The 23,103-nt window shown below is 42.2% G+C and overlaps 1 protein-coding gene and 1 long non-coding RNA gene across 5 annotated transcripts; one reads left to right on the top strand and one right to left on the bottom strand.

Moving 5' to 3' along the window:
* Nucleotides 1–312: 312 nt before the first annotated feature.
* LOC137495902 (serine/threonine-protein kinase pim-3-like) lies at nt 313–22,737 on the bottom strand. Of its 3 annotated transcripts, XM_073953912.1 has the most exons (8): nt 22,432–22,737; nt 22,131–22,301; nt 21,926–22,008; nt 21,761–21,811; nt 21,312–21,684; nt 21,007–21,186; nt 20,821–20,916; nt 20,518–20,725 (listed from the first exon to the last, which is right to left on the bottom strand). In XM_073953912.1, the coding sequence occupies exons 1-8, from the start codon at nt 22,457–22,459 to the stop codon at nt 20,697–20,699; spliced, it is 1,011 nt and encodes a 336-aa protein (XP_073810013.1). In that variant the 5' UTR covers nt 22,460–22,737; the 3' UTR covers nt 20,518–20,696. The 3 variants fall into 3 exon arrangements, with proteins under 3 accessions (XP_073810014.1, XP_073810011.1, XP_073810013.1); XM_073953913.1 differs by lacking the exons at nt 20,518–20,725; nt 20,821–20,916 and adding an exon at nt 313–3,540; XM_073953910.1 differs by lacking the exons at nt 20,518–20,725; nt 20,821–20,916 and adding an exon at nt 1,079–3,560.
* Nucleotides 4,617–8,390, top strand: LOC101884741 (uncharacterized). Of its 2 annotated transcripts, none has more exons than XR_012407829.1 (6): nt 4,617–4,675; nt 4,803–4,864; nt 5,331–5,397; nt 6,230–6,277; nt 6,388–6,503; nt 7,276–8,390. It is a non-coding gene; the product is annotated as an uncharacterized lncRNA (long non-coding RNA). The 2 variants fall into 2 exon arrangements; XR_011015954.2 differs by having other exon boundaries at nt 6,225–6,277.
* Nucleotides 22,738–23,103: the final 366 nt, after the last annotated feature.

Genomic DNA, 23,103 nt, shown 5'->3' with positions numbered 1-23,103 from the left:
TGAGAGTTTTGATTAAACCACAGTTGTTGTATTAATTAGACCTTAGACTGTAAGAAATGAATGTTGGTCAAGCTCCTGCACTTTTTACAAATAATCTGCAAGTAGAAAAACAGTAAACAAACCTCACATTGTGTCAACCCAGTCATGGACAAATGTAAAGTATCAGTACAGTCAGAGCATCTGGAAAGTTTTCATAGCGCTTCACTTTAACCACATTTTTATGTTACAACCTTAATTCAAAATGAGTCAAATTCATTTATTACCTCTAAATTCTACACACAATACCCCATAATGACAATGTGATTTTTTTTTAATTGTTGCAAATTTATTAAAAATTAAAAAAAACCTGAGAAATCACATGTACATGTACTCAGAGATAGTAGAATCTCACAAATGTTTTAAGTGTTGCCCAGCCGCAGCTCTACAGTTGTCTGTTAGAGAGGCTCTGCTTGCTAATGCCCAGGAGGATGCGGGACTTCCAGTTGAGTGTGCACTTATCCCTGAGGACACACCTTGATTTGGGTATGATACACAAGGGCGATGGCATCCACAACCCAGTGTGCCAGCCTCTGCTTGATATGGCACTTTCCTTCTGCCGACTGCCGAAACAGACACAAAGCAAAATAAAACAAAAAGAAAAAAAAACAGACTAGAGAATGCTCTGTTTGGGCCACGTAAACACCCAGTGTGCGACCTCATCACAGCAATGGAGGGGTTAAGTAAGCCTCCTCCAGGGTCAATGCTTAAAGTCTCACTATCTGATCTGGAGTGGTAGGAACCTTGGGCACATAGCCAGGCCAGAGTCTCAGGACAATGTGAGAGTTAGCTGGCCCAAATTCCAAGCATGATTTGCTGACAGAAAATGCCTCCAGGTCCCGGACTCTATTAATAGAAGCCAGTGTGATGAGCAGAGCTGTCTTCAAGAAAAGAAAACTTAAAGATATTGAATCAAGCGGCTCTCTTTGCAGTGCGCAGAGGACCACAGAGTGATCCCAAAAGGGCATGAGAGGTCAGCTACCGATGCTGCCAGGTCACTTAAGGTTTCTATGTCATGTCTATAGATCACACATGAAGGTTTCAGAGATTTGATTTGATTTATTTATTTCCAAACAGAAATATCACACATAAAACATCATTAACAAAAAATACATTTCAACATGGTGGAAAATGGAGTGGGATGAAGCACAAGCTTATTATTTTCCCACCCCATCACCACACACATCATTCGTCTATTACTTAAACTGATTTCTTCTTTTACTGATCTCTTCTTTTTCATAAAATATATTTTATCCTTTTGATATCTTTGACAAATTATATGTTTGATTCCAATTGTACCTTTACATTTTGTAACAGACCCAAAGGAAAAAAATTCACTGCAAATAGCCATTAATTAAAACTTCATCATACCTTTCTCGTTTTATCCTTTTTCAATCACCTTCATCATTATATTCCTTTAATAATATACATTTATACAACTTTTTCAATTGATTATTATCCTGACATTGTTTGGGAGTCTGATCTAGACTGTTCCATAATTTCACATCACAGACAGACATACACAAACTTGTTAAAGTTGTCCTTGTTTTCAACCTCCTAAACCTTAGTTCTTCTCTCAGATTATATCCCTCTTGTCTTTCTTCAAATAATTTTTGCATGCATTTTGGAAGTAATTCATTCCTAGCTTTAAACATAAATTGTGCTGTTTTAAATTGAACCAAATCTTTGAACTTGAGTATCTTTCATTTTAAATATAAAGGATTTGTATTCTCCAAATAGCCCACATTTTCCATCAGTCTAATGACTTTTTGTATTTTAAGGGATTGATTGTATTTGAACAACATCAATTAGGACTAACAAAAACCAGAAACAACTATCTAACTAATGCTGAGATGACTTATTTATATTTGTGTGCAATAATTCCAAAATGTATGTCTAATCATTATTAAATATTAATGATGACAATAATACTAACAATGAATTACATCTCTCATGATCGTGCTGCCCTGAATGTGCTTGAATGTAAGTTTATAAATAAATTCATGGTTTGCATCAAACTAAAATGAAGCATTGCAGTAAGAAATATTTTTGTTTTGCACTATTGTTTTTATCTAATAAATAATATTTCTGCTACAAAACAAACAAAAGATTATAATAAATCATTTAATTCAAGGCTGAAAGCTGCAAAACTGTTTTTAGTTAGTAATTCAAGAAAGAATGGACAAAAGAAAGTAATAAAAGTCTCACTTCTATCACTCTTTAAAGGTTTTGATCTGGGTTTGTGTCATTTTAAATGCTCAGTCTTGTTATGAGCTGATTTTCTTTCTTCTGTTTGTGGAAAGCAGGCGAGTCAGCGCACCAATTTATAAGCAGGCAGAGCAGGATTCTCGTGATGACCACCAGCACAATACTGCTCTTTGTTATGAGCCGCAGATTCAGTTTAAACTTAGCAAAGGCGAGCTTCTTTGGGGATGATGTGTACAGTGTTAGATTTCACATTTAGCGGACATTTGCGCTGAACACGCAGTGAATGCAACGCATCGAGCTTCAGTCACCTTCTCCGAAAACACGGATCAACATTCACCACATGTCATGATCGCTGTCATCGGCGCCATTACGTTGTAACTTTAGGTGGGGTTTGCAAATCTGTGTGTAGGCTACTTTTCACTCTTCAGCTGTTTGCATTTCCAAATAACATAACCTTTGTTTTACTTATATTTAATGACAATTTGTTTAAGTCAAACCATTATTTTAATTAATTAATTTCTGTTTTAATCAACTCCATAAGTTTTAGTAAATTATCCCCAGAACAAAAGAAACTTTTATCATCTGCAAATAATATAAACTTAAACAACTCTGATATCTTACACAGATCATTCATGTGAATTATAAACAATATTGGACCTAAAACTGATCCTTGTGCTATGCCACACTTTACATTTAGATATGAAGATTTATGGTTGCCAATTTCCACAAACTGTTGCCTATTTTTTAAATAACTGCTTATTCAGTCCAAGGCTACTTCTCTAATACCAAACCTTTATCATTTGTTTACCAATATATTATCATTTATTGTATCAAATGCCTTCTTTAAATATATAAAAATTCCAACTACCTTCTCCTTTTTCTGATCTGGACGTAAGTGCCAGATAGAAAACCTCCTTGAGAAAGAAGGTCCTTTCTCAGGAGAATCTGTCAGGGAGGGTCTGTCCCGAGGAGTGTGAGTTCTGGAAACCAGGTCTGGGTGGGCCAGTGTGGTGCAACCAGCAAGATCTGCTCCTCGTCCTCCCTGACCTTGCACAGGGTCTGTACAAGAAGACTCACTAGGGAAACGCAAACTTGCCTGATACACATGTCCGAAGCCAGCAGTGAGCCAGTGCATCTGTGCTGAGCGGAGCAGTGGCCGGTCTTGGCTAAAGCAAACAGGTACACCTGAGTTTCTCCAAAACACCCCCATATCAGCTGGAGTACTTTAGGGTGAAGTTGGCACTTTCCTGGGATTGTGAGCTGCATGACATTCCTTGGTGCTTCCCATTGACATCCCTGAGACATGCAACAAAAACCTAAAATTAATAACAGAATTTAACATGAACCTGTTTATAATAAGAACAATTAAGAACAATCAGTAAATAAAAGTGAATAAAGAGTTAAATGTGAAGTGCCATTAGAAACTCCTGGAATGTCAGTCGCTTTGTAAAAATGAACAGTATTTTACTGTAAATCAGGAAATTCTCCATTAGATTTATTTGTGTTTTATAACAGATTTGGACAGTTGCACAGTTTAACCATGCTTAATGTTGTGTTCAATGTTCTCTGTATTTCTCAGTTCTCCTGCATTTGTTCTGTTAATAGGTGTGGATGCCAGTTCACAGGCCAGTACTCATGAACTTTGAGAGGCAGTTTTTGGGGAAACTGTATCATAGATAGGGGTGTAACGATACACTCAAGTCCTGACGATGCACTGAGGTCTTATGAAGCAAAGGAATCTCTCTCTGTGCAACAAAGTGAACATTATTTACAAATGTATCATCTGTTATATCTCTGTGGTAAACAAACGTGTGATTTCACGGCCATGAAACAGCATTATCAGCGTAATACACTCTAAAAAAGCTGGGTTGGTTTTTTAACCCAAATGCTGGGTTGAGACTGCTGGGTAACAAAATTGGGTTGATTCAACCCAATTTGGGTTGAAAATCGGTCTTTATCTATAACCCAGCAGTGCTGGGTTGGGAACACGGACGTGAAAGAGAGCACGCACGTCACGTCAACATGCAGGGACATCAACGTGAGAAACCGCCATTTTCTTTGCGCTGTCTTTGAGGGGAAGCGAGTGAAATTCTGTCTGAGACGCAAGTTATTTAGTGTGTATTTAACAATTTTCATAAGAAATAACACACTTAGTTTACTTAGTATAATATACACGCGCTTTTTTTTCTGTTTCTCCGAGTCCGCCTGACGACCGACCTGTTTCTCCGGACCTGTTTCTCCGCCTGACGGCGACCTGTTTCTCCGCCTGACGCCCGAGCTGTTGCTCCGCCTGACGCCCGAGCTGTTGCTCCGCCTAACGCCTGACCTGTGCTCGCCTCACGCCCGACCTGCTGCTCCGCCTCACAGCCATCCTGTTGATCGGTGGACGGGAAAGCGCGCATGGCATCGGAAGGAGCTTGAAAAGTATAAGGTAACTAATGGAACTAACGTGAAGCATGTTTGATGACCACTTTATAAACACAACACCTAGGATAATTTAGGAGCTTTTTATTGTAATAAAATGCCTTTTGAATGACACAGATTTTTATGTTGGCTAGGTGATGACAGTAAGTAACGTTACTGTGATTTGTGATCTTTCTGAGGTGTTAACTGTAAAGCAGTAAGTAGTATTTTTACTCTTGTATTTCTTAAGTTTGTTCATGGATTTTTGTGACAATACTTTGATGCATAATTGTTGAATTCAGCTTCTCTAACAATTTTTTTTTTAATCAAAATATATACAATAATTGTCCTGCTCTGCATGTACATTTTGTTTAGCTGTACATTGAATAGCAAATGTTATTAATTTACTATGAGCATTTTACATTCTAGACGTGATTTGACATATCTTTAATTAATCCTGTATGTAAGGGTCGTTTCATGCAAACGGAAATGTCTGAGCTAAGGCTAATTCCAACCTAATCATCTTCGACTGCAAAAAGAAAAAGTTTGACATCCGTTTTATGTGACACCCTGGATAATTATTATCATTTAGGAGTATTTGTTTGATATAGTGACTTTTGGCTAACATGATCTTTTTTTTACTTAATTTTGCTTAAACGCTTTTATTTGTTATTCTTTTTCAGATGGATAATTGCGTGAAAATCAAACTAAAAGAATGCAATCTTGAGGAGTTAATCCCCACATTTGAAGGTATGTAATAATATTTTACTTGGTTCATTGTAATCATTAGGGCTGCCCTTGTCTAAACATTTGTCTGGTTGACTTGTGATGTTTATTTGAAGCATTAGTTGAATAATTACAGATTTATTAATAAACCTTTTATTCATTGATTCATTTTCTTTTTGACTCAGTCCCTTTATTAATCTGGGGTCGCCACAGCAGAATGAACCGCCAACTTATCCAGCATATTTTTTACACAGCGGATTCATGCAGCATACATTGACTTTGCCAGTGTGGACTTTTTTTCTGCAACTAATAAATTTTGGGGTGCATGGTGACGCAGTGGGTAGCACATTCGCCTCATAGCAACAAGGTCACTTGATCGATCCTTGGCTGGGTCAATAGGCGTTTCTGTGTGGAGTTTGCATGTTCTCCCCGTGTTCGCGTGGGTTTCCTCCAGGTGCCCCGGTTTCCAAAGACATGTGGTAAAGGTGAATTGGGTAGACTAAATTGTCAATGGTGTATGTGTGTGAATGAGTATTTGTTTCCCAGTGATGGGTTGCAGCTGAAAGGGCATCTGCTGCATAAAACTTATGCTGGATATGTTGGTGGTTCATTCCATTGTGGTTACCCCAGATTAATAAAGCGACAAAGCTGAAAAGAAAATGAATGAATGAATAATAAATTTTTAGTTGACTAATGGTTATTCAATTATTAGGGGGCAGCCCTAGTAATCATTAGCCACTTCAACACTTCAAACTGAAAGATTAAACTTTAATGCCAATTTGTCTTTGTCTGGTTATTTTTTAAAATCTGCTGTTCATGCAATTAGTGACATTCTCTTGTTTTATTTTTAGCACAGGAGCGAACCTTTCCTCGTTTTTAGGTCAATTTGAATAGAATTCAGAGGGTAAGGATTCAATTAAAGGTTTCTTGATGCATAATGATGCATTTAATGCATAATGCTTGTCTTAGTTATTTTATTAACAATGAAAATGTTATTTTTATGTTTGTTATTAGGGTGGCATGGGGGCACACTGGGTAGTGCTGTCGCCTCACAGCAAGATGGTCGCTGGTTTGAGCCTCGGATGGGTTTCCCCCCCACAGTCCAATGACATGCGGTGTAGCTGAATTGGGTAAGCTAAATTGTCCATAGTGTGTGTGTAAATGAGAGTGTGATGGGTTGCAGTTGAAAGGGCATCTGCTGCGTAAAACATAAAAAGATGACGGTTTTGTGAAAGTTGTGATTTGGTCACAGCTATGGTTTATCAATTTTTTTCTGGTAAGATGCTTTATATAGATAGTGAATGCAACAAACTCTAAATGACCTGTAAGCCAATTATTTTCATTAAAGGAGAAGTCCACTTCCAACAAAAGGTTCACACATAATGTTCTCACCCCCTTGTCACCCAAGATGTTCATGTCATTCTTTCTTCAGTCAGAAAGATTTTTTTTTAGGAAAATATTTCAGCAATTTTATCCATCTTCATGGACTGAGATTGTGCCTCATTTTTGAAGTGCTTAAAGAAAATTTAAATGCGGCTTCAAATGATACAAATACGGTTGCAAACAGTCCCAGCTCAGGAAGAAGGGTCTTATCTATTCTCATTAAGAAAACACAATTAAATACTTAATAATTTCAAATGCTCATCTTGCCTTACTATTACTTATTAAAAAAGGTTCCTTAGGCAAACCTGTTGTTGCATTGTCATCTTCACTCGGGCCAAAAAATTGCAGCATGGTGCCATGGTCAGTGGTTAACTAATGCCAACACTGGCTGATAGCTTGGTGTGTTATGGCCTTAATTGCTTCTAAAGGTATTTTAGGTGTTCTAAAGTTAACTCTAAAGATATTTAACTTTTACACTTTTGAGTTTTTAATAAATCTTAATTCTATTTATTTTTTCAGATTGGGACCAATATTGCTGAGTATCTTCATCCATTGAATTCAAGAATCTATTGAGTTTCCTCATGTTCTCGTCCTTGGAGACCACCACTTCTTTCAAGCCTTTGCTCACGTGCTGTGCTATTTATTATTGCAAAGTACATTACTTGCTAAAGTGGACGTTTGCTATAAAGCATTCTACATCTTTGGTGTGAACTACCCCAAGCAGTGTTCCCTGGTGTGGCAGACTGTGGTTTATGGACATCCTGGGGAGGAGACACTAGCAGTAAGGGTTCTGCTAGCATTAATTTTTGCTGACAAACAGTAATCATTAATACTGTGACCTCACTGCTTCCTTGGATTCTGTGTTCTTTAACTTGTACTTTGGATTGTGGGGGAAAAGGAGCACCCGGAGAAAACCCACACAAACACGGGGAAAACATGCAAACTCCACACAGAAACACCAACTGACCCAGCTGAGGCTTAAACCACCGACCTTGTTGCTGTGAGGCAATCGTACTACCCACTGTGCCACCATGACACCCATTTCTAAAGAATAGTTTTAATAACTCATTTCTAATAACTGATTTCTTTTCTTTGCTATGATGACGGCACATAATAATGGACTAGATATTTTTTAAAGACACTCTACACTGCAGTTACATTACAACTAATGTTTCTTACAGACTCTTTTATATCTCAGGATTGATGTTTGCACATGATTGTTCGAGTAAAAGTTAAAAAAAGTTTTCCTATTTCAAATTTGTTTAAAAATGCTTCCATCCTCAGGTTTCATTTTAACTTTTATATCTGTTTTTTCTTCAAAACTGCATTTACATTGAACTTGATCATCCTTACTGATGATTGCTTTATATCTCATATATTGATGTTGGCACATAATTGTTAAAGGAAAGTTATAAAATGTTTTCTTATTTTTTCTTAATATAAAATTTGTATTTTCTTAGTTTTTATTGTTTGTTTTGTTTTTTCAAGCTGTTTGATGCCTTTTCATTATTACTTTCACATATTTTTTTCTGCATTGCAGTTGATGATTTATATGAGAATATGTTGATGTTTGTGCTCAAATTACTTTCTGACTTCAGTCTTTTAGAAGCATTTTCATTATTACTTCCTTATACAGGAAAACAGAATTGACCTTTTTGGGTGAAATATACCTTATACAATAAGCCGAGTACTGCAAAAAAAACAAGTTCAGTATTGCAAGTCCTATCGTTTACACAAGCGATGCACATCAGCACATTTATATTTCACAGTTTCACATTATGATGTATCGTTATACCCCTAATCAAAGAAGAATGTAAAGAACACGCCTTGAACTCATTTTAATCTGTCTACTTTATATTTTCAGCTAATAGGCTGTATAATTGGACATCAGGGCACCAAAATTAATGAAATCCGTCAGATGTCTGGGGCTCAGATCCAAATTGCTAATGCCATGGAGGGGTCATCAAACCGCCAGATCACCATTACTGGAACACCTGCCAACATCAGCCTGGCACAGTATCTTATAAACGCCAGGTGAGATTCAAAGCAAGTAACAGAATAAATGCTAAACATAGATGTGTGTAAGTTCTGAATTAAATGTACTTAATATATTTATTTAAAAAAATACTGTAATCAAACGTAAAGGAATGCAAAAGTTTAAAGAGAAGTGTTGTAGATACCAAGGCTAAATTTAATTGATGAATAAATAAAGTAAAATTACAACAATCTTTTATTATTACAGATTTATTTTTAAAGCTAAAGCTCACTTTTTAATGATCCTCACTAAACCAATGTTTCTATCTTGTCTTCAAAAATAATTCTATACTGATTTTTATTTAGGAAATATATTATTATTATCATTAGTAGTAGTAGTAGTAGTAGTGTTAGTAGTTAGCATAGCAGTAGTGGCAGCAGCAGTTTTTTTTTTCTTAGCAGTGTGGTTGAATTTGGTGGTGGTCAGTACTGCCAGGATAACATTTTTATTTTTTTTGAAAAAGCAGTTGCAGGAAAGAATAATTCTTAATTAAATCTAGTTTAGAGTTATAGCACAGAAACGTTCGAGGTTACAGAAGTAACCCTTCGTTCCCCGAGAAGGGGAACTTCAGTGCCATGAATGGGAGGATTCGGATCAGAAGCCGCTTATCTGGAGAGTATTGAACGGGCCAATGAATGAAATTAATTGGCAGCGTAAGCTTGCGCAGGTGTGCGACATCTGCAATTATCTCAGCATATAAGCACACCTGAAGCCAGCAGACGCCATCCTTTTAAGCTGAAGAGACTTTCAAACAGCTAAGGGACAGTCATTATGGCGACGGAATATGGCACTTCCGTTCCCCTCCTCGGGGAACCTCGAACGTTCCCCTTCGGTTGGGGAACTTCAGTGCCATGAATGGGAGAATATGGAAAGCGCCATAATGACTGCACCTTACCAACACCCCCGATGAGGAGATAGTCAAGCAAGCGTGACGCACCCACATCATGGGGGGCGCGGTCCTCCAACGTGTCCCTGGCCCTAATTTATCCTACTTCAACAGAAGTTTTACGGATTTAGATATATTTTTTGGGAAGTCGTGAGCATCTAGATAATTCTAGGAAATACGACAGTACGTTGGGAAGCGTGCAATCCCGATAGGGAGGACGCTGCGGAGGCCATCCGTTACCCAAGGGGGGGGTAGATGGCAGAATTTACCTATGAACTAGCCCTAAAAAGGGGGAGTACGCATAGCAAAAGAGTGGTTAGCGGAGAGGGAAGACACGGGACTTAACCGTGGCGGAATAAGCATATGGGATCGCCTAGTGGGAATCACGCATAGCAGGCACCTATACCCAAAACGCGGGCTGACCAGCGGGCAGACCTACAACGTAGTGGGCCAGCAAGTGACTCCTCCGCTGAGTCAGTGCTGGGGGCCACGGAGGAATCTGCAGGGCTCACCTGACGGGGAACTTTACTGACAGATAAAAAAGGCGCACGTACCTCCGTGTTAGGGAGAATGGCGCCGCAAGCGTGTTTCAACACCCTACCGAGTTGTCTCCTCAATCACCAAAGGGTTACCTAATACCCTTGAGGAAACCGGCTCCACTCCCAGATTGTAAAACCTTGCAAATGTGTTGGGTGTCGCCCAGCCCGCAGCTCTACAGATGTCTGTTAGAGAGGCGCCGCGTGCACGCGCCCAAGAGGATGCAACGCTCCGAGTGGAGTGTGCACGTACTCCCGGGGGACACGGCTGACCTCGACTCGAATAAGCGAGTGAAATGGCATCCACAATCCAGTGGGATAATCTTTGTTTCGATACGGCACTCCCCTGCTGCCGACCGCCATAACAGACAAAGAGCTGCTCAGATGATCTAAAATTCTGAGTACGGTCCACATAAATGCGCAGAGCGCGAACTGGACAAAGTAAAGAAAGGGCTGGGTCTGCCTCCTCTGGGGGCAGCGCTTGCAGGTTCACTACCTGATCTCTAAAGGAGGTGGTAGGAACCTTGGGCACATAACCGGGGCGGGGTCTCAGGATAACGTGAGAGTAATCCGGCCCGAATTCCAGGCACGAGTCACTGACCGAAAATGCCTCCAGGTCCCCGACCCTCTTGATGGAGGCCAACGCAACCAGCAGAGCTGTCTTCAGGGACAGAAATCTTAGAGATACTGATTCGAGTGGCTCAAAGGGATCGGATCGCAGACTCGTGAGAACGAGGGCGAGATCCCAAGAGGGCATGAGAGGGGGGCGAGATGGATTAATTCGCCTAGCACCCCTAAGGAACTGGATGACCAGGTTATGCTTTCCCACGGTGCCGCCAGCTACCGCGCTATGATAAGCGGAGATGGCGGCCACGTAAACCTTGAGAGTGGAGGGCGACAGCCTGCTGTCCAACTTCTCTTGAAGGAAAGAGAGCACAACACTAATCTGGCAATTTCGGGGGTCTTCTCTGCGAGAGACGCACCATTCAGTGAATAGACTCCACTTCAGGGCGTAGGCGCGCCTCGTGGAGGGGGCTCTAGCCTGAGTGATGGTATTAACCACCGCAGTCGGTAGGTTACCTAAGTCTTCCTCGCGTCTAGGGACCACACGTGGAGGTTCCAAAGATCGGGGCGAGGGTGCCAGATGGTGCCCTGTCCCTGAGAGAGTAGGTCCTCTCTCAAAGGGATCCGCCAGGGGAGGGCCGTCGCGAGGAGTGAGAGCTCTGATATCCAGGTCCGGTTGGGCCAAAGGGGCGCAACTAGCAGAACCTGTTCCTTGTCCTCCCTGACCTTGCACAGAAACTGCGCGAGCAGGCTCACTGGGGGAAACGCATACTTGCGCATGCCCCGAGGCCAGCTGTGGGCCAGTGCATCCGTGCCGAGAGAGCCCTCGGTCAGGGAAAAAAACAACTGGCAGTGAGCGTTCTCGGGGGAAGCAAACAGATCGATCTGGGCCTCCCCGAATCGCGCCCATATCAGCTGAACAGACTCGGGGTGGAGTCTCCATTCTCCAGGGCGTAACAGCTGTCGTGAGAGCGCATCGGCTGCACGATTGAGCGTGCCTGGGACGTGAATGGCGCGCAGCGATTTCAGCCGCGGGTGACTCCAGAGGAGCAGACGGCGGGCGAGCTGAGACATGCGGCGAGAGCGCATACCCCCCATGCGGTTGATATACGCCGCCGCTGCCGTACTGTCCGTCCTGACCAGCACGTGTTGCCGCTCCAGCACCGGTAAAAAGCGGTGGAGAGCGAGGAACACTGCCAACAGCTCTAGGCGATTGATATGCCAATGCAGCTGGGCACCCTTCCAGAGGCCCGCAGCCGCATGCCCGCGACACACGGCTCCCCAACCCGTGTTGGAAGCGTCTGTTGAAACAACAACATGGCTGGACGCCTGTCCTAGAGGCACACCGGCCTGTAGGAACGAGGGGTCGTTCCAAGGGCTGAGGGCGCGGCGACACAGCGCAGTAACCGAGACCCGGTGTGTGCCCGCGTGCCATGCGCGTCTGGGGACCCGATCGTGAAGCCAGTGCTGAAGTGGTCTCATATGGAGCAACCCGAGCGGCGTGACGGCGGCTGCGGATGCCATATGCCCCAGGAGCCTCTGAAAGAACTTCAGTGGGACCACTAGTTTGCGGTCGAGCTCCCTCAGACAGTTCAGCAACAGGCGAGCGCGTTCCTCGGAGAGGTGCGCTACCATGGTGATCGAGTCCAGCTCCATCCCGAGAAAAGAAATCCTCTGCACGGGGGCGAGTTTGCTCTTTTCTCGGTTGACCTGAAGCCCCAGTAGGCGGAGATGCCGAAGCACCTCGTCCCTGTGCATAATCAATTGCTCCCGCGAGTGGGCTAAAATCAGCCAGTCGTCGAGATAACTGAGTATGCGAATGCCCGCGAGCCTAAGGGGCGCTAGGGCACCCTCCGCGAGTTTGGTGAAGACCCGCGGAGACAGAGAGAGCCCGAAGGGGAGGACCTTATACTGCCACGCTCGACCCTCGAACGCAAACCGCAGAAATTGGCGGTGGCGTGGAAGAATGGAGACATGGAAATACGCGTCCTTCAGGTCTATGGCTGCAAACCAATCCCGAGGACGAACGCATTGGAGAATGCGCCTCTGCGTGAGCATTCTGAACGGCAGCTTGTGCAGACAGCGGTTCAAAACGCGCAGATCTAGGATTGGCCGTGACCCACCGCTCTTTTTGGGTACGATGAAGTATGGGCTGTAAAACCCACTCTCCATCTCGGCTGGAGGAACCGGCTCGATTGCACCCTTCGCCAGGAGGGCAGCAATCTCCTCTCGCAAGACAGGGGCGGACAGGGGGTTGACCCTGGAGAAATACACGCCCGTAAACTTGGGGGGCCGTTTCGCGAACTGAATCGCGTAACCGAGTCTGATTGTGCGTATGAGCCACCGCGAGGGGCTGGCCCGCGCTAACCAGGCAGGCAGAGCCCTCGCTAATGGAGTCATCGCTACAATCGCTGACGTACCAGCGGTGGGGCAGCGCGGAGTGGGTGTGCTGATCCGGGAAGCACGAAGGTCCCGCGGAAGAGCTGGAGGAGAGCGATTCGCTCTGGCTCCGCACCCTGACTCCGGAGAGGGGGCTGGAGGGCTGAGGGAAGGGAGACCGTCCCCCCAGCGCTCGTGAGCCACTGGCGAAGCACATAGAGTCTGCGAGCCGGAAGGCAGCGCGTCCCGGACTGGCAGAACTCGTGCAGTCACATCCGGGGAAGGGAAAAAGTGCTCTTTTACTGATGTTTTGGTGGCACTGAAAAGTACCGTTGTTATCGGGGCCCCGCCCTCCAGCGGGGAAAGAGCAAGTTTCCTCTTCTCCGGATGGCCTGTCTCAGGGACGCTTCGCGGTCCGTTTACCGGACTTAACGGCGTCCTGGGCAGGAGGGGCTGCCTGCTTTCGAGGTGAACGCCGCGCCCGCTTGGCCGGAGGCGCAGGCGGGGGCGGGGCAGCACTCGTTGGCGGGCGCCCTCGGCGAGGAACAGCGGAGGTGGATGGCTCGGCGGGCGGAGCGGGCTTACGGCCACGCCGATAGATGACATTGCCCATCGCATCCGACTGCTCTTTCACCGCCTTGAATTCCTGGGTGAATTCACCGACGGTGTCGCCGAACAGGCCAGCCTGGGATATGGGCGAGTCAAGAAAGCGAACTTTGTCAACGTCGCGCATATCGGCCAGGTTTAGCCAGAGGTGGCGTTCCTGAACCACAAGTGTGGACATCGTCCTCCCCAGCGCACACGCGGCGGACTTAGTAGTCCGAAGAGCATAGTCGGTCGCGGTGCGCAGCTCATGTAATAAGCTTGGGTTGGACCCGCCCTCGTGCAGCTCGGCCAGCGCCTGCGCTTGGTGGCGCTGGTAGGTGGCCATCGCGTGCAAAGCAGAAGCAGCCTGGCCCGCAGCCTTATAAGCTCTGGCTCCGAGGGAGGCAGACAACCTACAGGCTTTGGACGGGAGGCGGGGCAAACCCCGCCACGTAGAGGCGCCGCGCGGACAAAGATTGACCGCGACAGCGCGCTCCACTGACGGGATCGCCTCATACCCCCTGGCAGCTCCGCCGTCAAGGGCGGTGAGAGCGGAGGCACTCGCAGCACGGGCAGAGAAAGGTGCCCTCCAGGACTGCGTGAGCCTACTGTGCACTTCCGGGAAGAAGGGGACGAGAGGCTTCGAAGGCTTCGCCTTCTGGTCCTCTACGTAGCACCCATCTAGTCGGTCCGGCCGCGGAGCTGGGGGATAAACCATCTCCAACCCCACGGCCGAAGCAGCCCGGGAAAGCACGGCTAACATGTCCGCTTCAGGATCCGATTTGACAGCGCTCACCTGCCCGGAGGGGGCGAGCGGGTCCGGATCTTCGTCGGACAGTGAAAGCCCACCCTCCGATGCCGCGGAGGACATCTGATCTCCGGTGTCAGCGAGTGTGAGAGCTACCATCTGGTTAGACGGATCACTCTCACCACCCGAAGCTTGGATGGAGCGCCGTGAGGAGCGAGAGGTCCGCGAGCCCGTGGGCGGCGGATTAGCTCCCGCTGAAACCCTCAGATCTGCCCGAGCGCCCGCTGCTTTTTTAGAACAGGAGGCAACTGGGGTGGCTCGCTCTCTTGCGAAAGTTAACTATACGCACCGCTCTGGAGGACCGGACCCAAAGAACCGCAGGCAAGGGAGTAACCCAGCTCGACCGTCTGCCACCGCGAAGACCCACTCTGGACCGGGAGACACACTCGTTCGCTCTGAAGTGCTGATCAGCAAGAGGAACCCTCATCGACTCACTCAGAAAGGATCTGAAGCGAAAAGGATGGCGTCTGCTGGCTTCAGGTGTGCTTATATGCTGAGATAATTGCAGATGTCGCACACCTGCGCAAGCTTACGCTGCCAATTAATTTCATTCATTGGCCCGTTCAATACTCTCCAGATAAGCGGCTTCTGATCCGAATCCTCCCATTCATGGCACTGAAGTTCCCCAACCGAAGGGGAACTTAGCATGCTGAATGTCTAGCGGTTATTACTCTAATTTATTTCAAACTAATTGTTTTATTCATATTATACAGTATATTCAAATATATTTAAGTTATCATACATGTAATGTGAGCAACAAATTGTATGAAAATATGCTTCATTTTAAATTTGTAAGTGGCGAAACGGGCAGTCATGAATGTTGTGATTGAGAAAAATGAAATCTCATTTTAATTACGCTGTAAAAAGCAATTAGTTGACTATAAAAAGGTAAGTTAAGTCAACTTAATAGGTTCTCATAATTTTAAGGGAAGTCAATTGGTCACTTTTAAGGCAGCGGTTTTGATCCCTTCATTAAAGTAACTAATCGCTTTTTATAGAAAACAAAATGATGTTTTACATTTGAAGGTGACATTTATTCTTAATTTATTCTTAGTAACACAGTTTGTTTCATTCAGCGCATGATATTCTTTGGTCTGAAAATAGTTATTGATTACAAACCAGATGAGTGTTTAATGATTTATTTCAGCCTTCAGAAGGGCCTGATTGTTTAATCTTTGACATTTTTACTTGGCTCAACTTCATTGATGTTGACTGCGCTTCAAGTAATTGTAATAGTTCATAAAGCAATGTACTTTGTTTACATCTTTGTTTATTACCGTGATGTGCTGCATTGACTTGGAGAACTGAAAGTGTGACGGTGTCACATTCGTCCAGACATACTTAAGAAAGATTAATTTAATCATTTAAGAACTGACCCTTTTGGGCAACGCAACTGTGATTAAAGTAAAGCAGCAAGTAACAGAAGCTGATTTGAATGTAATGTTGTGACTTTTTAACAGGTCATTTGCTGTTAAATTTGTATAATAAATAATAAATATATTCAAGTTCTTTTTTTTCCAATCTTGGTTTTAATAGATAGTGACTACATTGTGAGTTCTATTGTATCTCTGCTGTATTTGCTCAATGTTACAGTTCTCTGTTCAGAATGTTTATTATTTATATCACAGAAATGGGATTCATTCAAACGTAATGTATTATGTATGGATTTCAGTGTTGACTGCTGTAAGATTTTATGTGATTAATAATATGACATAAAATCTCATTTTTCATTGCGATCTCATTTTCACGTCATTGCAAGGATACTTTTGAAGGTAAAAATAAATATGTATTTGCTTCTGTCATTTCTATTTCTAAAGACAGTTAATTGTGCTCCAGTGACTTATAATTGTATAATCATGGCCATATTCTGAGTCTGAAATAGTGTTATTCTGAATGTCTTAACACCCTTGGCAGTCTTTATCCAGTATAACATCATATAACAGGTTATGTCACCATATACAAAATAGATCATGCGTTTTGCAAAGATAATCATTTATTTTAGGTCTGTAAGAATTGAAATATTACAAATATTTTTGATGTCTTTGACAATTCAAAACATGAGCTGAAAACAGGGCCAATGGACTCCACAACCCACCAGGGGGGAATGCGGGAAAAACCAGTTCCTGCTGCAATTGCATCTGAGTATGCTGAAACTCAGCTTCATCCCCCCAACTCACGCATATGGTCATTTCAATGTTTGAATGTTCTAGATTAACCAAACTGACTTTAACTATCATGTTTGATATCATTTGAAATGTCTCAGTGAGATTGGTACAATGGTCTCGTTCTCTCAGAAATAGACATAATCAAAACAATAAATATATAACTTCAGGCATCTTTTGAACCACTATGAAGGGTGTGACTTTTCCCTAAGTGTGAATGCCTTTTGTTATTCACACCCCCTTTCTTGAGGGAATTCTTGGATTATTTAAGGTAAGGTCTGAGAAAGATTCAGCGCGATTCTGCCTAACCAGATCAGCCCATAACATGGTTTGATCCATGTTATGTATATTTTTGAAGTCAGGAATGCATCTTTTTCATCTTGGATTTGTCTTTGATAATTTGATGTTTTGTATTGATCGTTTATGAATTGACTGATTGAATTTGGCATAATACATTTACCTGACTAATAAATTATGTTTTGAATTATTCAAACCTCGTGTTATTATCACTGATAAATGTTGTTGTCCATAGCACTACAAGCCACTGTACAGGTTAGTAACGGAATAAAACAAGTTAGACGGAGCAGCGTGGCACGCTATACAATGTTGTTAGAGATCCGACTAATAAATTGGCATTTATTCAAGTATACTTGGACTGTAAAAGGCCAACTATTTAGAACAACAAAATATTGTTGAAACTACTTTAAATGTGGATATTTAGGCCTTCATCTACAAACGTATAATCCTGCGCGATTATTATTAAAATACTTTGTCTTGATTAAGTAGATAACAGATCTATGGGGACCACATAAAAATCTCCTAAATTGAGTAAGTAGGGTTCTGCCTTTTTAGGAGAGTGGTTAATCGCCTCTGTTTAATGACCAAGACTGACAAGCTTGTATTAAGAGATTGTATACCTGGCCGGTGCAAGACTCGAGATGCTATAGGAATCTGAATAAATGAGAATAAGGTATAATAACAAATCAAAAGAATATTCAATCATAATCTAAATTAATGTGAACGGAAACAAAATAACCTTCTCAATGTTTTATAATTGGAGTCAGATAAAACGAGGATAAATATATTAATATTCTAAACTACCTCATACTAAAATTGGAGTCAGATATGAGTTAAGTTTAATATAGATCAACATTGTGCACTGGAAAGGCCGAACATGCAGTGAACCTTCATCCACCATTGGATACCGTCATTGGACCAACTGGCTGGACCCTACAGGTCTAAGAAAACAAGAACTGACTACAATCTTTAAGTTATAATTGCTGCTGAATGACGCATTGTATGACTTAATTTCATGATTTTTCTTTTAATAAAGTCTCTTGGTCTCACGTAGGTTTTGTTTGTTTTCTGCGCCAGTGATTTATACTTGAATATGTATGGAATTGTATTTTTACTTATTAGATGATTTAGCTGATCTCTTATTTACTCAGCATCACTGCAGCATCACAGAATGACTCTTTGACTCACACTGTAAACACTAATAAGTTGAGAATACTCAAATCTACAACTCTACAATTCAATTAATTGAGTTGACCAAATGTGGTCTCTTCATTAAATTAAATTTTTAAGCACAGATAACTTAAAATACAAGGGCTAACTGGCCCGGCCGTGAATCGAACCAGCGACCTTCTTACTGTAAGTCGACAATGCTAACCACTAAGTCACTGTGTTGCCCCAGCGTGTATATCAATTAAGAAAAATGTATATCAGCATTTAAATATCTACTGACTAATTTAACTTTTTTCTTTCGTCAGATGAGTTCAGGTAGTGCCTCTGTCCTGCTGCGCTTCAGAATTCAGCATCACAAGCAAAATGACCACCTTGAGTCAAATAACATATATTGAACAATCAGTGCGGTTGTCAAGGCAGAATCTCAAGCACAACCAATCATTTTAAACAGAGACATGGTGAATCATTTAAAGAAATTTAAATGTTAAGTTTAGAGAACTTACAATATGAATTAAAGTTTTTTGCTGCCTAATGAGTAAGTTAAACACACCTTTGATGCCAAAACTTGGTATTTTTATTAATATGAAGTTATATTGACTTAATATCTTTAGTAATGACAACAGCAGGGTTTAAAGTGGATTAAACCAATAGGCGAAGTAAGCAGCTGAAGTTAGGGCCCCAAGGAAGTCTGGAGGCAACAATAAATACTAATAACAGTTTCTATAAATTATATATAATCTCATTTCCTGTCGTATTTTGTAGGATAAGGCTCTAACAAATACAAATTTACTTTAATCAGTACATGTGTGCAATTGAGTCCCCCCACCCCCAATCATGGATCAGTCCAGCAGTCAAATCAGATGAAAATTTAGTTTTAGAAAACAAATAGTTTGTTCATTAATTTTAGTTGTGAACTCATTTTAAGCAAACAAATACTTTAAAATGTAGAGATTGTGTTCAGATAAAAATATAGAAAGCAAGACAGAGTGCTATAAGATAAAGACAGCTAAATAAATAAGCAAATATGAAAAGTGCTTATTACTGAAGGAAACAATCATCATGATCACGGTACAAAGTGTAGAGTAAACAATGTTATTAACACTATGCGCTGTATTTGTTAAAATAAATGTTAAATTATTGTGTGTTTCATTAGACAAACTGTTGAGATGATGAAAAACACGCTGTCTTATACGTTTTAGTTAAATTGTGATTCTCTGTGCTGAACATTGCCCCCTTGTGTTGTCTATGATCACTTACTGAGGAGAGACGTGACCCTGCACCACAAAAGCACTTTTTTACTTCTTTTAGTTTGAGCACATGCTTTTTAAAATAATTGAGTTGTTGAAACTTTGACCTACACATGAAAAAACAATATGTACATTTTAAATTACTTTCAAAATTATAATTGTATTCTAACCTGAAACTGAAGATCGTCCTAAAAAGAGATTTATTGCGCTATATTGGGATAATTTGCAATTTGATGTGCACAAAAGAAGAAAAACACAGTAGTGTTTACTTTAAATTCTCGTAAGAAGTTTAGTATTTGTATTTTTTCTAACTTTGAATTGAAGATTATCAAAAAACTATTCAGCACTCTTCAATGTTGAAATTTTGTAGTTCAATGTCCACAAAAACACAATATTGTTCATTTCAAATTCTCATAGAAACTTTTCTTTTTTACCTAAAATTGAAGATCACTCAAAATAAAAAAACATTTGTTAAATATCAGCATGCGTGTATGGACATTTACTGAGTTTATTATCGACAGATCTGTGTTTAAGTAAAACAATTCGGCTAGTTTAGATTTTTATGTTTTAAATTCAGACATCAAATATTGCAAATAAAGGTTTGGTCTAGTTAGTTCAGCACACTACAGACAGCATGATCATATCTGACTGAACAGAGTCTCCTAATTCCTCCAGTGTCTGTGTTCATTCATTCATTTTCCTTCAGCTTAGTCCCTTTATTCATCAGGGGTCACCACAGGGGAATGAACCGCCAAAATATCCAGCATATGTTTTACACAGCGGATGCCCTTCCAGCTTCAACCCAGTACTGAGAAACATCCACACACTCTCACATGCACAAACACACTATGGCCAATTTAGTTTATTCAATTCACATAAACCACATGTCACTGAACTGTGGGGGAAACCCATGCCAACACATGGAGAACATTCAAACTCCACACAGAAATGCCAACTGGCCCTGCTGGTACTCGAACCAGCGACCTTCTTGCTGTGAGGTTACAGTGCTAACCACTGAGTCACAGTGCTGCCCTTGGTTTGAACATTTACATTTTAGTGAAACCAGTAAAGACAAAAAAAACTGCTGTAATTGCGTATAAAATAACTTTATTGTTTATGATTTATTTAACATCTGTCCCCGTTTTTCTCTAAGTGGAAGTGTAGACTAGCTTGTGTGTGTGTGTGTGTGTGTGTGTGTCTTCAGCTCGTACAGCTTCACACAGAGCCTCACAGATGCAGCAGAGGAAGCTCAGGATCAGGATCTGTTCTCCTCAGTTCCTCTGCCCCTCCTGCTCTCCTTCTACAAATCATTGACAGCGTTTATCTACACTGAACCTGACAATGCAACCCAAGCCATGACTGTTGGATTTAGATAAGTGTAATGTCACTGGCCACCTGTGCAGTGCAACCAGGGATGGCTCTCAATGTCATCTAAACTGGGCCGATCAGCCGGTGCTGCACTGAGACACCAGCGAATCAGCTGACGGCACTCTGTTACACACAACACCGTCTTCAGAAACACACAACAACACACTTCTGCTCGCTCGCCAGGCTATCTCTGAATGTGTCTGAATCTCTTACCTGTTGACAAGCTCCTAGGGAAGGTCAGTCTGCTTCTGGACGTGACCCTCTGTGCGCCTCTGAATGGGAAACGGTCACACAGGATGTTGTAGAGCGTCACTCCTACTGACCAGACTGTGGCTGGAGTCGCATGGTAGCGATGTCTACGAAACCACTCAGGAGGAGCGTATGCAGGAGTGCCTGAGAGACATAAGAAGACCACAAACATCTGCTCAACATGCTCCAGTACAGACAAATTCCCTTTAGTGGATCAGCAGAAGTTCACAAACATCAACAGAACGTTTCCTTCTGTAACTCAAACTCACCTGCAAAGTATTTGTAGGCCGAGCGCTTCAGCAGATCTCCACAGCCGAAGTCCAGCAGCTTGATTTCCTGGGACTCTGTGGAGATCAGCAGGTTTTCTGGTTTGACGTCCCGGTGCAGGACGCCGCGGCTCTCGCAGTGTTTTAGGGCCGCAATCAGCTGCACCAGCACTTTCTTGGCCAGACGCTCATCCAGACAGCCGTTCTCCTCACAGAAGCTTTGGAGATCTTGGCAAGGATCCGGTCGCTCCAGGATCAGGATGTAGCGTCTGGGACGGTCAAACCAGTCCAACAGCTGCAGGACACTGGGGCAGGCAGGAGCTGACGTGACACGGGTCATCAATGCCACCTCAAGCGGCAGCCGACCCTGACCATCCTGCAGGACAAACCCTCCATTATATCCAGAACTCAATCAAACACAGCAAACACAACAGATTCACATCAAAACATACAACTTTCAGTCGCTCGGGGGTCCGGTCCTTTGAAACGTACTTGATGGCCACCTGCAGACAGGAAAAGCAGAGTAAATCACACCTGCCTGATTGTGACACATGACATTTACTGACAGCAACATTTCTAAAGCATGTCTGAACAAAGGAGGGAAGAAAATCTCTTACTGGCAGTCCATCAGACCTGCGCATCCCAGCAAACACAGAGCCGAATCCACCTCGTCCCAGCAACGGGCCCTTCAGGTACAAGTCTGCAACACAGAAGAGCACAAGAAATGAAGAAAAGAGAGAAAGAGAAAACATGCTGCGGTCTCTTCAATGACAAATCATTTCATTTCTGAGCCATAAGATCTAGAAGATGAGCTGTGCTGACCTCTGCGAGAGCGTTTGGCTGGTCTGCTGGACGAGGTGGACAGTGTTTGCTGGCTGCTGCTCTGCCTTTTCCTCTTGCTGTTCCTCTGGTCTGTGGATGCAGAATCAGCCAAATGTGAAGGCACAGGAGCCAAAAAACCAGGAAGCTCAGTGGTGCCGTCCCGTGTATCTTCTGTATATCAAAACATTTTTAATGAATCTTTTTTGTTAACTTCTGCAATCCTTTTCATATTAGTCAAACATCATACAGCATCATACAGTGATATACAATGACAAACAAATGAAAGATTAAAAACACTCACCTCCTCTTTCTTCACCCATGTGGGACATGGACAATCTCCTCCAACCTGCAATAAAACAGACAAAAACAGACAAATATGAAAATAAATGTAAAACAAAGTAAAGAAGAAGAAGAAGAAGAAGGAATGAAAAAACAGCAACAAAATTGTATTTAAAAAAATAATCAGAAAAATAACTAAAATAAAGATGATTAGAGAAATTGTGCTCTTTAAAATAAGTCTTTTTCTCTGAGAAATCCTCCAACAGCTTCAGAAATCTCAGGATTCGCACAGAAATGCTCTGCAAAGTCGCCTCGTCTCTCAACCAACAGATTGCGATGGGTTTGATTGTTTTTATATGCAGTCAGAATTCATATCGTAACACGCGTTGCTATAGCAACTAAAATTGTAAAATACAAATAGGCAAAAAGGGGTATAAATCCAATTAGTTCTAATTAAAAGCTCTTGTTATTAAATTAAAAATGTATAAAAATTTAATTTCCGGGGTAATTATCAATTGGCCAATCAGCTTTCATCAATACTGCGTCATCACCATACACTGATTGAGCTATCGAAATTAAATGAAATCAAATACTAAAAGCCTTATTTAATTTAATATTATTGTTGTTTATTATACAATTTATTTTATTTAAAAATATAATTCATTAATATACCTAAATTGTGCGTTGGCCATTT

Source organism: Danio rerio, chromosome 6 (genome assembly GCF_049306965.1).
Source record: "Danio rerio strain Tuebingen ecotype United States chromosome 6, GRCz12tu, whole genome shotgun sequence".
Classification (NCBI taxonomy): Eukaryota; Metazoa; Chordata; class Actinopteri; order Cypriniformes; family Danionidae; genus Danio; species Danio rerio.
This window is presented reverse-complemented; position numbering and strand designations above follow the sequence as displayed.

Coding starts and splice junctions, on each gene's coding strand:
- LOC137495902 (XM_073953910.1), bottom strand. CDS start 22,459: ATGTCCCACATGGGTGAAGAAAGAGGAG. Junction 22,009..22,130: donor AGCCAAACGCTCTCGCAGAG/GTCAGCACAGCT, acceptor TCTGTGTTGCAG/ACTTGTACCTGAAGGGCCCG. Junction 21,685..21,760: donor CCCCCGAGCGACTGAAAGTT/GTATGTTTTGAT, acceptor TTTGTCCTGCAG/GATGGTCAGGGTCGGCTGCC.